Genomic DNA, 15,512 nt, shown 5'->3' on the forward strand with positions numbered 1-15,512 from the left:
CATGGATGGATTTTAGGGAGAAATTTATGATTAATAACTGTAAAGCCAGAAGCCACGGCCAGGGCCACCATCACAGCAGCCCGGCCCATGCAGGTTCACATTGGATTCAGACAGTTGGTAAAGAAACAATGGAGCCACAAACTGGTGGGCCATTTTCTTTAATCTTAGCTTGCACCCGGCGGGCAAGTAAAAACATACACTGGGCTCCAAAACCCACTCACATTCAGTGCTCACAAAGCCACTGACTTATCCGAGTTTCCTAGAATCAAAGGTTTCTAGCTCACCAGACTTATTCTCCTCAGTTCCCCATCTCCTTCCTTCTCCAGCGTCAAACTGCACAAACTGGCATCTCACTCAGCACTCCGCCATCTTGGCTGCTTCTCCTGACCACATGGCCTCTTTCTGCTCTCTGCTCTGCTCCCTCTGCTCTCTCATGCTAGTCATCCCAGGAACCCAGAGCGCAAGCTCCCACTCCATCCCCATTTTATAGTGTAGAAATCCAAACCCTTAATCCAATATACAAAATAGGGAAGTCTCTAATACAAAGTCACTTTCTGAGGCATGATTGGATTGTACCACCCCACATCAAAAAGGGTAGGAAAGGCTTAATCCCAAAACCAAGCCCCAGGCTACAAGGATTCTGCCTGCCTTTAGCCCATCCCAACACACATTAATATCACCTGGGCGATGGCCTCCTTGTGTTATCTTTAACAAAGTGAGCATAATACATTTTATCTGCCCAACAATAACAATAAAAAATAAGGCAAAATCAAAAGGGTTTTGAACTTATGTAACCCTCAAGTAGAATAAAGAAAAAGAATCAATGCAATGATAAGCTACACAGCATCACCAGATGGAGAAACATCAACCTGGGCTCTAGAGCAGTGGTCCCCAACCCCTGGGCCGCGGACCGATACCGGTCCATGGGCCATTTGGTACCGGTTCACAGAGAAAGAATAAATAACTTACATTATTTCCGTTTTATTTATATTTAAGTCTGAACGATGTTTTATTTTTAAAAAATGACCAAATTCTCTCTGTTACATCCGTCTAAGACTCACTCTTGACACTTGTCTCGGTCACGTGATATATTTAGCCATCCCACCCTAAAGGCTGGTCCATGAAAATATTTTCTGACATTAAACCGGTCCGTGGCCCAAAAAAGGTTGGGGACCATTGCTCTAGAGTAATACACTAATAAAAAGAGATTCATGAGTACGTATGTACACATCTCACCAAACTACGGAGGAACACATCACCAGACGTGGAGGCCTCAGCCTAGGCTCCAAAGTGGGCCACCCATCCTGTGCATCCACAAAGAAGAGTTCTCTAGCTTCAGGGGTGGTCTGAGACCCTACCTATTTTATGGGGAAAAATTTTGGCTGGAGGTTATTACACAAGGGACCTTTGTGCATAGCCTCTAGGAACAAAGAAAGGTCACCACATTCTGGAATAATTAACTAGGCCAGCAGTCAAGTGATAAGAACATCCTCTCTGACTTCAGGGGGAACTGCAGCAGGATGTCTTACCCCACCCTGAGTAAATGACTCAGTCATTCCGGTAACCATTCTTTGTGACTGTTGGGCAGATAAGATATATTATGCTCACTTTGTTAAAGATGGCACTGCCCACCTGGATAGCTGTTGCCTAGGTGATAATATTAATGCCCTTCTTGTTTGGGAAGGGGCATGGCTGTGCTAATGTGTGTTGGGGGAGGGCTTTCACACCAAAAGATTTTAAAAAGTGGAGCTAGAAAAAAAAAAAAAGTGGAGCTAGGAGGCCAGGTGAGGAGAGTGGTTGTGTTCTTGTAGAAAGGAAAAGCCCATGGAGGCAGGGCAGGGAGGCTACGTGGAGGAGGCAGTCAAAATAGTGGAATGGGGAAGGAGAAGCCAGTTCATGGAGGAGAAGGAGATGGGGGACAGAGGTGAATAAGACTGATGAAGTGGAAGCCTTTGATTCCAGGAAAACTCAGACAAGTCAGTAGCTTTGTGAGCGCTGAAGGAGTGGGTTTTGGAGCCCAGTATGTGTATTTTCTCGTCCGCCGGGTGCGAGCTAGAATAAAGGAATATGGACTGCCAGTTTTTGGCTCTGTTGATTCCTTACCGTCTGTCTGAATCAAATGCGAACCTGCATTGGCCAGGCGGCTATGATGGTGGCCGTGGTTACTGGCTATACAGTGATCCTTATTGTTCATGTTCACTTGAGCTCAAATTCATATATTTTTTAATATACTGTTCTTCCACATCTACCTGCATATTGGCCAACACTCATTACTATCAATCTTTAAAAATTTTTTTTATTCATTTAAGAGAGGAGAGGGAGAGAAAGAGAGAGAGAGAGAGAGAGAGAGAGAGAGAAGAGACAGAGAGAGAGAAAGGGGGAGGAGATGGAAGCATCAACTCCCATATGTGCCTTGACCAGGCAAGCCCAGAGTTTCGAACCGGTGACCTCAGCATTTCCAGGTCGAACTATCAATCTTTTAAATTGTCAATACGCCTTGGCCAGATTGCTCCTTTGATTAGACAGAGCATCATCCTCATATGTAAAGGTTGCTGGTTCAATTCCCTGTCAAGGCACATACAGAAATTGATGTTTCTCTTTCTAAAATTAATCAATAAAAATTTTAAAATAAATAAATTGTCAATATGACAGTTTCATTTGTTTAGCATTTGCCTTATCACTAGTGAAGCAGTGTATCTTTTTAATGTTTACTGGCTGATTACATTTCTTCTGTGACTTGTCCTTTTTAATTCTTTGTCAATAAGCATTTCAGTCCTCACTTTACTTGACCTTCCTGTTGCCTCTGCCACTGTTGCCAGCAATAGAATTTTAGGTTTGAAATGATTTTCTGTTGGAATTCTACAGACAAGGTTCTGTTGCCTCTTAGAATCCATGGTTGCTATTGAAAAGTCCAATGCCAGACTGATTTCTGATACTTAGTATGTGACCTACTTTTCTCTGTCTGAGTGTTCAGGATTTTCCGTTCACCCTTGATATTCTGAAATTTTATGACATGCTTTTCATGGGTCTCTCTGCACTCATCATATTAGACTCCTTTTAATCAGAAGATCCATGTTTCAATTCTGGGAAATCTTGTGTAGTTTTCCTCGAGTAAATTTTTCTTCTGTGTTTTCTTTGTTGAACTCTTTCGGTTGGACGTTAGACATCCTAGACTGATTCTCCAAGTGGCATTCTCTTTTCTTTCTCTCTCTCACTCTCATTTTATTTCTCTCAATTTTGATTTATAACTCTATTGGATTTTAAATTTCAGCCCTCAGAGTTTTTATTTTCAGTTCTCTGTTCAGTTTTCATGGCATCCTTGGAAGGATGCCCAGTGAGGAGGGTTGGGGTGTCTAAAGCAGCCTGGGCTTCTTACTCTGCCTTTCCCCTTATTCCCTGAGAGCCGATTATGAGGTCCTGCATGGCTCCACCAGTCTGGACTCTGGTGCTAATGATGGCAGCTGCCTGCAGCCAGGGTCACATGCCCACCGTTGTCTGGTAAGCTGGGCTCAAGGAGTAATTGGGAGTGGCTCTGAGGAGGAGTGAGGGACAAAGTGGGAGGGGATAAGCAGGCTAGTGATGAAGAGCACAGTCCTGGGGAGGAAGGCGGGAGCCCCATGGGATGGAGAGAGGACCAAAATAAGAGACTCTACAGCCTCAGAACCAGGAACTGAGTGGTGTGGGAGCTCAGTGTGAGCAAGACAGAGTCAAAACGTGAGGAAAAAGGGAGTAGGTGCAAAACTGGAAAGACAGGTCTGAGGATGGCAGGGGAGGAGAGAGAGGCCAAGCCCTCAAAAAATGGACAGAACCTAGAGCAAACCCAGTGCGTAGGAGAAGCAAGAAGCGATAGATAGCTCAGTGTCCTGGAGCTTGCTTGGGGAGATTTGAACAAGTAAAATTTGAAAAACTAAAACCAACAGCTGTTTTATATGACCCATGCCACCTGGGGAGGGACAAGGACTTCTCTGTAGAATGCGTGGGGTGAGGAGGGGTGTCCTTCTGTCAGTCCTCTCTATGCTCAGTTGCATGTAGTTGAGGCGATACCACTCCTGCCCACACTTGCAAACAGGGAATCCATAGAGTCCCCACTTCATGGGGAAAAGCTGGGTTATAGGATAAGATCTCAACACCAAGAAAGGAGATTCCCCAGGTTTAAACTGGTTCCTCCTCACCTGAGCCTCCATCACACCCAACGTCCAGGGCATAGAGGGATGGAGGGTACTGGAGGGGATGTGAAGACCTCTCCTGGAAGACAGTTTCGTAGATGAGAACCTAAGGTGAGCTCGCAGTCACTGAGGCTTAAAATTCTTGATAATGACAAAGATTACATTTTGTTCTTTCTCCAAATCAACCTCCAGGAAAGAGAAACCTCCAGGCCAGAAGCCAGTCGCCCACAGTTCTAGGGACAACTGTGAGTTGGAAACCAGGGCTGCTCAGAATTTCTCTTCCTCCTAGGGTGGCCACCCATGCGCCCTCCGGGCCGGGCAATAACATAAACATGTAATAAATGTCTCCAAGGTAGCCCTTGGATGACAGAGGGCGAAGGGAACTGTGGAGGAATACAAACCCTGCCCGAAAGATTCACATTAAAGTTAATAACAACAACAAAGTGGATGCTGCCCAGACAAAGCCTGCCCGCCCCCTGAATCCAGCGCCCTGGACCTCAGTTTGTGATTCCAGACCTAGACATTCTGCCACTCTCCCACCTGCCCTGAGGTTCTCCTTAGAGATGACTTGTTTCTCACATTCTCTTTGCCAAATCTCTGCTCTGGACTCTTGGTAGCTGCCTTCTCTAAGTTCAGCAGTCTGGCTAACACCTCCCCTTAACCCCCCCCCCCCCTCCCGCATCACCAGTTTGGCTCTATAGCTGGCCCTCTTCCCTCTCTGGGCCTCACAGTGGCCTTTTCTTCCCAGCCATTATCAACCAGTGTGATTTTGAGGACAACTTCAAACCCTTCTGTGACTGGACTCAAGCATCCACAGATGATGGGGACTGGATTCGAACCAGTGGGTCCTCTCCTATTGGCAGCATTGGGCCTCCCGGGGGGTATCCCAATGGAGGTGAGAAAGCCTAAAGTTCAGGGAGGTGCCTGGGAGGTGGACATAGGCAGGTTTGGGTGGAGGGAGCAGGGAAGCAGCTTGGAGCGGGCCCCAGGGCTCTGGGAAAGGGTTGGGGGCAGCCTACGGGGTGGGGGGAGAAGAGGGTGGTGGCAGGGCTCATCAACCTGGGCTTTGCCTCCTCAGAGGGCTACTACCTGCACGTAGACTTGAATCCCTTCCACTGGAGTGGGGTGACCCGCCTGGTCAGCTCCCCCATATGGGAGCAAGGCCCCCTGTGTGTGCACTTTGCTTATCACATGTTCGGAATGCCATGGAGTGCCCAACTCAAACTGCTGTTGTTCACGGGCACCGAGAACAAGCACCCTACCCTGCTCTGGAAACACGTGAACACCCAGAGCACCTCCTGGATGTCCACTGCTGTCACGGTGCCCAAGGGGCGTGCCCTGCCCAACCAGGTAAGGCTGAGGGCAGAGCCTGGAGCACAAGTGGGAATCTGGGTATCAAGGGGAACCCAGGAGGGACTGGGACAATAAGGGCGTGTGGGAGTGGCTGGGCCATCTGAATTCAGGCAGGACACTGGGAGCCTGAAGCAAAGGGGCTCACAGGGTGGTTGATCCCTTCTCCCTTCCACAGCTGATATTTGAAGGAGTGAGGGACAGCACTGCTCTTGTGGACATCTCTCTGGATGCTGTCTCTATCCGTCGTGGCTCCTGCAGTTGGGGTGAGCCCCTGCCTTTCCTTCTCTTTCTCTCCACCCACCATCGGCCTGGGGGAGCTGGGGCAGCTCAGCGACCAGGACCCTGGTTTCTTCCTAAGTTGAGGCCACTTGCTCTTTACCTTCATACCCTGTACCTTTGAACTCCTGAAGCAGCCACATTGGCAGCATTGGGCCCCCAGGGGGTATCCCAATGGAGGTGAGAAGTTCTCTTTAAACACAGAGTTGTGGTGATACCTGTGCTGGAGTGATCAACCACGCTGGTTTGCCCTGGGCTGTTGCTATTTTAGCACTGACAGTCTTACATCTCAGGGAACCCTCTGTCCTGAGCAAACCTGAATGTTTGGTCACTCTGGCTGCTACCTCAGCTCTGTCCTGAATTAGTCCTCTAAACTAATGTTAGAAATTTGAGGGGAGCAAATTCAAGGGAAGGACAATTCCAAAAGCTGTGTGCAAGGAACTGCGAGTTACTAAGCACAAGTACTGTGCTAGATGGTCCCCCCACACAATCTAGTTTAGAACATGTGGATGGATGCTGTGATTACCAGTTTACAGATGAGGAAACTGAGGATTGGGCAGTTTAAGTAATCTGTGCCTAGAACACAGCCACTAGGAAGCAAAACTATAGCTGGATTGAGAGCTCTCCAGGGTTAGGGTTAGGGTGTCTGACTCCAGACTGAGGCATACTTTTCAGAAGTGCGTCCTCTTAGGAAATGCTAAATCCTCCCTTCTTTCATGCCCTTCAGTCTGCATGATGCAAATGTGCAGCTTCGACACTCAGAATGATCTCTGTGGCTGGAGCTGGATCCCCACAGACTCTGGGGCCAAGTGGGTTCAGAAGAAGGGGTCATCAGGAGTGCCAAATGTGGGACCTAAGGATGACTTCTCCAGCCCTGGCAGTAAGTAATGGCCATGCTCCTGTCCTCTGACTTCCTGGACTTCTAGTGACCTCACAAGAGTTTCTGAGGTTTGCCTGACAACTGTACAGTAATTGAACTTGGAGAGGTCTGGGGTGAACCCCAGCAATCTCAAACCTCTATCAGCCTGAACTGTCTGGTGGAATGCAAACTCCAGGCTGCCAGCCAGCTTCCCCCACTGCCACCTCACAAGCTCTACCTGGCAGAACCAGCACAGCCTGCTCTTTGTCTGCCTTCCCTTGCCCCTTTTACTCTTCATTCATCCAACCAATATTTGAGGCCCTGGCTAGTTGGCTCAGTGGTAGAGCGTCGGCCTGGCGTGCAGGAGTCCCGGGTTCGATTCCTGGCCAGGGCACACAGGAGAAGCACCCATCTGCTTCTCCACCCCTCCCCCTCTCCTTCCTCTCTGTCTCTCTCTTCCCCTCCTGCAGCGAGGCTCCACTGGAACAAAGTTTGCCCGGGCGCTGAGGATGGCTCTGTGGCCTCTGCCTCAGGCGCTAGAATGGCTCTGATTGCGGCAGAGCGACGCCCCCAGATGGGCAGAGCATCGCCCCCTGGTGGGCATGCCGGGTGGATCCCGGTCGGGTGCATGCGGGAGTCTGACTGCCTCCCCGTTTCCAGCTTCGGAAAAATACAAAAAACAAAAACAAAAAAACCACCAAGAAATATTTGAGCACCTATACTGAGCACCTACTGTCACAGGCAGTTAAAATACATCAGCTTATAAAACAAACAAGGAGCAGTGAGGGGCCATGGTTTTAGAGGGGACAGTTCCTGAAACAATAAAGAAGCAGTTATACAGTTGGAAGGTGAGCAGTGCTGTCAGAAAAATATTAAAAGTTAAATAAAGTAAGGGGATTGGGAGTGCAGGGGTATGGTGGGCTGTTTGTTTTAAGTAGGGTGGTCAGGGTAGGTCTCATTCAGGTCACATGTGAGAACAAACTTGAAGGAGGTAAGGGAGTGAGGCATGAAAATTTTGAAGAGAACCTTCTAACCAGAGGGGCCAGTCACACAAAGGCCCTGAGGTACAGTGGGCTGGTGGGGGGGGGGGGGGTTGAGGGGCTGTTGAGGTACAGCAAGGGGCCATATGACCGGAATGGAGAAGAAGAGCTCAGGTAGGTTCTATGAGTAACAGATTATGTGGAGCCTAGAAGGACTGTGGCTTTTATTTTACATGGATGGGAGCCTTTGCAGATATTGAGCAGAGGAGTGCCTTGATCTAACTTATGTTGGAAAGAATCACCTGGTTTTTCTGTTGAAAATCCACTGAAGGGAATGCAGGGAGGCCATTTAGGAGGTTTTGCAATAGTCCAGGGTGATACTCTTTTTACTTCTTCTATTCCGTGTCTATCCTTAGCTTCTTTTCCACCACCTCCCTGTGCTTTGGGCTGGGCTTTTCTTCTTTTTTCTTCTTCCTTTCTTCCTTCCTTCTTCCTTTCTCTCCTTCTCCCTCTCCTCCTGCCCTCTCTCCCTCTTCCCTTGTTTCCTCCCTCTCTTTCCACCCTTCCTTCCTTCCTTCCCTGCACTTTGGCTCCTTTTCTCTCCTTCACACCAGCCACCTCCTCTCAACCTGCTCCACACAACACACACTTCTAGCCATCACCGTGTGCGTGCTCTGCCAAGCTTTGCAGGTCAAACAGAGAAGATCATGCTCACTAATTTCCTCTTTGAGTTTTTACCTCTTCTTTCTACTCTTTCCCTTTGCCTTTCTCCACTCTCAATTCTTTTCCTTCCACCTTATTTTCATTTTCAAATTTTTATTTGTTGATTTATTTAAGAGAGGAGGGTGAGGGAAGAGAGAGAAAGAGAAACCTGGCTTTGTCGTTCCACCTATTCATGCATTCATTACTTGACTCCTGTATGTGCCCTCACTTGGGATCAAACTTGGCATATCCAGACGGCGTATCCCAATCCCCTTACTTTGTTTTGGGTTGCACATATGCAACCTTGTCATATCTGGACAACGCTGTAACCAACTGAGCTACCTAGCCAGGGCTTATTTTATTTCTTTTCTCTTTGTCTCCAGCTTTCCCTCTCCCTACTCCATATTCTTTTCTGCCCCGTCCAATTCCATGCTCTCATTCCTCCTAGCTTTCCTGCTGCCCGAGGTTTGCCTTCCAGATAGATACTGAGAAACCCCCAGTACACCTGCATTCTCAGCCCCTGGAGAGCAGGGCAGGGCCACCCATCTCTGTAACTCCCCCACCCCTGCATTTAGCACTGTATCCCATGCCTAGTAGTTTCAGAAAATGTTGCTGTTTTTTACTTTCTCTCCTTTTTTCCTTTTTTTTTTGCTCCATTATATTTTTTCACCTTCCTTTTTCTCCTATTTCTTCTTTTCCATCTCTCACATGTCCCAATGTTGCCACTCCTTGCTTTCTCTTTCACCATTTACCATTTCTTTTCTTTTGCCTTCTCCGTCGCTGTTTTTTTCTCTTCTCTCCCACTCCTGCTTATTCTCCTCTTCAGCCCTCTGCTCCCCTTTTCCGAAGCCCACTTTCTGGGGCGGTGAATGCGCTCACCAGGCAGGACCCCTATCATTGGGCGCGTACAACATGCATGCTGTCAGTGGCCGCCTTAATTTCCCCCTGGCTACCAGTTGCGTCATGGAGCGAGGTCCAGGCTGATTGGCTGCCTGAGGTGGTGGCAAAAGTAGGTTGGGGAGATGACAGCTCATCTTTGTCAGGCAGGCGCTCTCTCACCAGTGTGTGTGAATCAGCTATGTCCAGGGTCAAGATAAGGGAGAGGATATGACTCTGGGGGACATAAAAAGTCAGAAGCCAAAGAACAAGGTTCTGTCTGCTGCTTCTGAGAGGATTTTACATATGGTGACGCCCACGTCCTTACCCAGACCTGCCAAGCACTTCTGGAAGGATTCAAGGCCACAGTCAGTAGTGAGAAGTGTGTTGATCTGCTTCAGCTCTGGCTGATCCTAAGCAGCTTTGGGGATCCCCACGGCCAGAACCCCTACCCTCACAGGACCCTATCACTGTGCCGTACTTCCCCAATTTCAGCCACCCCATCTTACTGACCTTTTTCTTGGCAGGTGGCTTCTACATGCTCCTGGACCCCAAGAATGCAAAACCAAAAGAGAAATCTGTTCTCCTGAGCCCCGTGAGCCAGTCGTTAGGCTGTCTGGGTCTGTCTTTCCACTACATCCTCCACGGCCAGTCTCCTGGCGCAGCCTTCACCATCTATGCTTCTGTCTTGGGTGAGAGTGGCGAAGTCCCGGGATTTACTGACCTGAGGCTCATCTCCCAGGGTTTTGTTGATGGAGAGATATGGGTCTAGAGAAATCTGGGCTATATGCAAGACTATTCCAGAATGGAATCAGGAAGCTGGCCAGGCACTGGGTTCTGAAAAAATAGAGTGCTGGATGAGAGAGAAGGAGGTGCTTGCATCTGGGGGAGAGGAATACACCCCAAGTATTCCCTTTACTACTCATCCCTCTGAGTACAGGTTTGAAGTCACTTTCCAGTCCTCTTAATCTCACTTCCTCGGATGACTTTCATTGCAGGCAGCATCCAGAAACACACTGTTTTCTCAGGACAATCTGTATCCAACTGGCAACGTGTTTCTGTCAATTACACCGGCCAGGGACAGATTCAGGTACAGAGGAGCAAGAGGTCAGGTTTTCTTGCCCATGGTAGGTACCCCAGATATTGAAATGGACTGAGGGCCTGGGCACTGGGAACGAGGTGCTTGGGCCTCTGAATAGAATAAAATCAGATGGGGTCTTAGGTATTTAAGCTGTTTTCTCATGCCTAGCCCCCACCCCTCTCTCCTCAGTTCACTTTGGTGGGCATGTTTGGAAACATCCCAGAACCAGCCTTGGCAGTGGATGCAATCAGCATTGCTCCCTGTGGGGGTAAGAGCAATGCCCTGGGAGGTCCAGATCACATAGAATCAGGGTTGGGATGGAGGAGGAATAGAGAGATGGCCAAATTTTCTTTTCTTTTCTTTTCAAATTTTCTTAAAGTCCTATTTTTATATCCTAGAGTGCTTTCCTTGCTGTGACTTTCAAGATGCTGCCCATCCCTTCTGTAACTGGGTCCAGACATCAAGGGATGGTGGACACTGGACTTGGGGGAATAAAAATATGTCCATCCAAGGTACAGGCCTTGTTGGAGAGTCTCTTAACAGAGGTGAGTATATTGAGGACCCCTCAAGCCAATGAATTACTGAATCTTGCTCCTAGCTAGAAGGTTGGCTGGTGTGATTGATGGAAGAAGATGTTGTAGGTTGTGAAGATCGGTCAGCAAGTGTTTAATGGGAAGTCTCGTGGGGCTAGAACTGTGGAGATGACAGAAGTAGAGTGAAGTGAAGATTCACATGGCTGTGGAGTCATTGAAATCCCAAAAAAATCCAAGCATCTCACTTTGAGCCCAAGACTTCAAAATCCACTGTCTCATTTTTAGTTAAGACATTTATTGGTGTGGCCAACAAAGGAATCTGGGTTGCTGGTTTGGTTTTCCCTTTCTTTCTGATCCTGTCAGTTAAAAAAATCCAAAATGAGCCTGACCAGGCGGTGGCGCAGTGGATACAGCGTCAGACAGGGATGTGAAGGAGGCTCGAGACCCCAAGGTCGCCAGCTTGAGCGCGGGCTCATCTGGCTTGAGCAAAAAGCTCGCCAGCTTGGACCCAAGGTCACTGGCTCGAGCAAGGGGTTACTCGGTCTGCTGAAGGCCCGCGGTCAAAGCACATATGAGAAAGCAATCAATGAACAACTAAGGTGTCACAACAACAACAACAAAAACCCTTGATGATTGATGCTTCTCATCTCTCTCCGTTCCTGTCTGTCTGTCTCTATCTATCCCTCTCTCTGACTCTCTCTCTGTCCCTGTAAAAAAAAAAAAAAAAAAAAAAAGATCCAAAATGAGCACACACACACACACACAGAACCCAAAAACACTATAATGTGAGGAATCTGTGTATTTGCATTAAATCTCCATTTGGAAAGCAAGATGTTGCTAAAGAAAGCAGCACTAGACTTGTCTTGTGGAGGTTTCTCATCTTGCCCATTCCCTTCCTTTGCTCAGAACGTGACTATATCTACCTTCAAGCTGACAAGTTCTCCAAGCCAGGCCAGTCTTTCAGACTGGTGAGTCAGCCCTTCTGTGCTCCGGGTGTGATCTGTGTGTCACTAACCTACCACATGTATGGCATTGGAGAGGGCACTGAGCTGAAGCTCCTGTTAGAGAGTCCTGCAGGCAGTTCCCCAACTCCTCTCTGGCAACGTGTTGGGTCTCAGAGCCACGACTGGCTGAACGCTTCCATCACCATCCCTTCAGGACATCAACAGCCCCTGCAGGTGAGCATTTGGAGAGAGTGGGCCCTATAAGTGTCTGTGTGGGGCATGGTAAGGGTGACACAATGCCTGGTATCTGGGAGCATAACCTGGCACACTGGAAGGAGAGCAGAGCAGAGGTGAAGCTGGTAGAACTTCCTGAGAAAGCTCTCTGGCACCAAGAAAGGGGCAAGGGAAGAGTTGGACTATTGAGGCTGAAACAGGGTGACATTTTGGCAGAGGGCAGACTCTATGCCTGGCAGAATCATTGAGGTGCCAGAGTTTCACTTCCATTTCTCTTTTCCCCTCATTACCTTTAGCTGATACTTGAGGCCATCAGGGGTACAAACATGTCCTTTGTCGTTGCTGTGGGTTTCATCTGGATCAATCATGGGACCTGTCAAGGTAAGACAAGACCCAAGACCTCAGAAAGGGGGCCAGGCTCTGGATCAGGCATCCCCAAACTACGGTCCATGGGCCGCATGTGGCCCCCTGAGGCCATTTATCCGGCCCCCCACCACACTTCTGGAAGGAGCACCTCTTTCATTGGTGGTCAGTGAGAGGAGCACTGTATGTGGCGGCCTTCCAACGGTCTGAGGGACAGTGAACTGGCCCCCTGTGTAAAAAGTTTGGGGACCCCTGCGTCTGGATGGTCATCTCCTGGGCTTTGCTACACGTACTGGTTAAAAAGCAACTCTTCTCTGTGCCTGAGTTTTCAGATAGCTTTGTTTTCTGTATTCTGCCTGCTTCTACCTTCCTGGCTCCATCAAGATGCTTGCTTAAATGACTTTGATGCCATGAATTTCTATGGTGAGATCCAGAACTCCTTACCTAAGGAATGGTGATCCTGAAGAGAGGACCATATCCTATTTACTTTGTGTTTTTTGTATTTGGCACAATTGCTGACATATATTAGGAGAAGTAGTTTTTTTGTTTTTTTTTCTGAAGCTGGAAACGGGGAGAGACAGTCAGACAGACTCCCGCATGCGCCCGACCGGGATCCACCCGTCACGCCCACCAGGGGTGACGCTCTGCCCACCAGGGGGCGATGCTCTGCCCCTCTGGGGCGTCGCTCTGCTGTGACCAGAGCCACTCTAGCGCCTGGGGCAGAGGCCAAGGAGCCATCCCCAGCGCCCGGGCCATCTTTGCTCCAATGGAGCCTTGGCTGTGGGAGGGGAAGAGAGAGACAGAGAGGAAGGGGGGGGTGGAGAAGCAAATGGGCGCTTCTCCTATGTGCCCTGGCCGGGAGTAGAACCCGGGTCCCCCGGGTCCCCCGCACGCCAGGCCGACGCTCTACCGCTGAGCCAACCGGCCAGGGCCTAGGAGAAGTAGTTTTTGAGTGTTTATTAAGTGAGTGCAGGTGTGGTAGGGAGTGGAAGGAGGAGTATGAATAAGTTACTCTTCCACTTCAGTTAGATATGAATAAAGAGGGTGGTGGTATGATTTTGACTAAACTCCAGGTATATTGTTTTTCTTTGCAGGACCTGTGCCAACAATACTTCCTTCCAAATTTCCAGTTCCCCTTACTGGCCCTTCTGAGACTACTCTCTCCACAAAAGAATCCACTGGCCCCACCAAAAAGCCTACCATCCCCACAGAAAAATCCACCATTCCCACTGAAAACCCCACCATCCCCACTGAAAGGCTCATAGTCCCCACCAGAAAACCCACTATCCTCATCGAAAAATCCAACATCCCCACTGAAAAGCCTACCGTCCCCACCCAAAAATCCAATGTCCCCACTGAAAGGCTCACAGTCTCCACTGAAAGGTCCACCATCCCCACCGAAAGGCCCACTGCCCCCACCAAAAAGCCTACCGTCCCCACCGAAAAATCTAACATCCCCACTGAAAGGCTCACAGTCTCCACTGAAAGCTCCATCGTCCCCACTGAAAAACCCACCATCCTCACTGAAAAACCCACCGTCCCCACCGAAAGGCCCACCACCCCCACCGAAAAACCCACCATCCCCACTAAAAACCCCACTGTCTCCACTGAAAAACCCATGGTTCCCACTGAAAAACCCACCATCCTCACCAAAAAGCCTACCATCCCCACCCAAAAATCCACCATTCCCACTGGAAGGCTCATGGTCCCCACCGAAAAACCCACCATCTCCACTGAAAAACACACCATTTCCACTGAAAAACCCACAGTTCCCAACAAAAAACCCACCATCCCCACCAAAAGGCCCACCACCCCCACCGAAAAACCCACCATCCTCACTGAAAAACTCACCATCCCCACCAAAAAACCCACTGTCCCCACCAAAGAGCCCATTGTCCCCACCGAAAGGCTCACCATCCCCACCGAAAAACCCACCATCTCCACCAAAAAGCTCACCATTCCCACCAAAAAGCCTACCGTCCCCACCGAAAGGCTCACAGTCCCCACCGAAAAACCCACCATCTCCACCGAAAAACCCACCATCCCCACCGAAAAACCCACCGTCCCCACTGAAAAACCCACTGTCCTCACAGAAAAATCCAATGTCCCCACTGAAAGGTCCACCATCCCCACTGAAAAAACCACCATTCTCACTGAAAAACCCTCTATCTCCACTGAAAAACTCATGGTCCCCACCAAAAAACCCACCATCTCCACTGAAAGGCCCACTGTCCCCACTGAAAGGCCCATAGCATCTACCACACTTGTACCCACTGGGCCTACAGTTTGGGTGATGCCTCCTAGTGATCCAAGTACCTCCATGACCACTGTGACCCTGGCCATCTCTCCAACCCCTAGACCTCCAGGTATGTGATCACCGGACAAAGAGCTGAAAGTAAGAGAAAATGACTAGAAAAGAGAATTAGGGAAAGGGATGCTTCTAGTAGAAAACTGCAGTCTTAGAAGAGAGGTGAATTAGACATGGTTACTTTAGAAGAAATAATGAGGACTGACTACCCTGAGCTACCCTGACAGTAGGGCACAGTGGGTGGGAGCATTTGGGAACCAAGCACCAGAATTTCTTCTCCTTTTTTTAAATTAAAATACAATTTATATACTATAATAGTCATTATTTTAAAATGTACAATTCAGTGATTTTAGTATATTTACAAGTTTGTGAAAACATCATCATTTTTTTCCCTTTTCTAAGTAAGAGGAGGGGAGATAGACAGACTTCCACATATGCTCTGACCGGGATTCACCTGGCAAATCCCATGTGGGGCTAATGTTCTGCCCATCTGAAGCCATGCTTGCAGCCAAGCTATTTTTAGCACCTGGAGTGGAGACTTCGCAGAGTCATCCTCAGCACCCAGGGCCGATGCACTCTAACCAATTGAGCCATGGCTTTGGGAAGGGAAGAGAGAAAGAGAGAGAGAGAGAGAGAGAGAGAAGGGGAGGAGTAAGGGGTGGAAAAACAAATCATCACTTCTCCTGTGTGCCCTGACCAGGAATCAAACTTGAGATGTCCACACACTGGGTCAACGTTCTACCACTGAGCCAAATGGCCAGGGCCCATCATTATTTTCTAATTCCAGAATATTTTTATTTATTTATTTATTATTTTTATTTTTTTTTATTTTTCTGA

The 15,512-nt window shown here is 48.6% G+C and overlaps 1 protein-coding gene across 1 annotated transcript in view; it reads left to right on the forward strand.

The window, feature by feature from the left end:
* Window positions 1-3,409: 3,409 nt before the first annotated feature.
* Window positions 3,410-15,512, forward strand: part of ZAN (zonadhesin) — a 37,580-nt gene continuing 25,477 nt past the window's right edge. The window contains 13 exon segments of the mRNA XM_066383655.1: window positions 3,410-3,464; window positions 4,349-4,411; window positions 4,915-5,061; window positions 5,245-5,516; window positions 5,695-5,782; window positions 6,523-6,675; window positions 9,740-9,904; window positions 10,211-10,302; window positions 10,483-10,561; window positions 10,692-10,846; window positions 11,741-12,004; window positions 12,301-12,385; window positions 13,462-14,733. Coding sequence (XP_066239752.1) covers window positions 3,410-3,464; window positions 4,349-4,411; window positions 4,915-5,061; window positions 5,245-5,516; window positions 5,695-5,782; window positions 6,523-6,675; window positions 9,740-9,904; window positions 10,211-10,302; window positions 10,483-10,561; window positions 10,692-10,846; window positions 11,741-12,004; window positions 12,301-12,385; window positions 13,462-14,733 — 2,890 coding nt within the window.

The sequence above is a fragment of the Saccopteryx leptura genome, chromosome 4 (genome assembly GCF_036850995.1).
Source record: "Saccopteryx leptura isolate mSacLep1 chromosome 4, mSacLep1_pri_phased_curated, whole genome shotgun sequence".
NCBI lineage: Eukaryota > Metazoa > Chordata > Mammalia > Chiroptera > Emballonuridae > Saccopteryx > Saccopteryx leptura.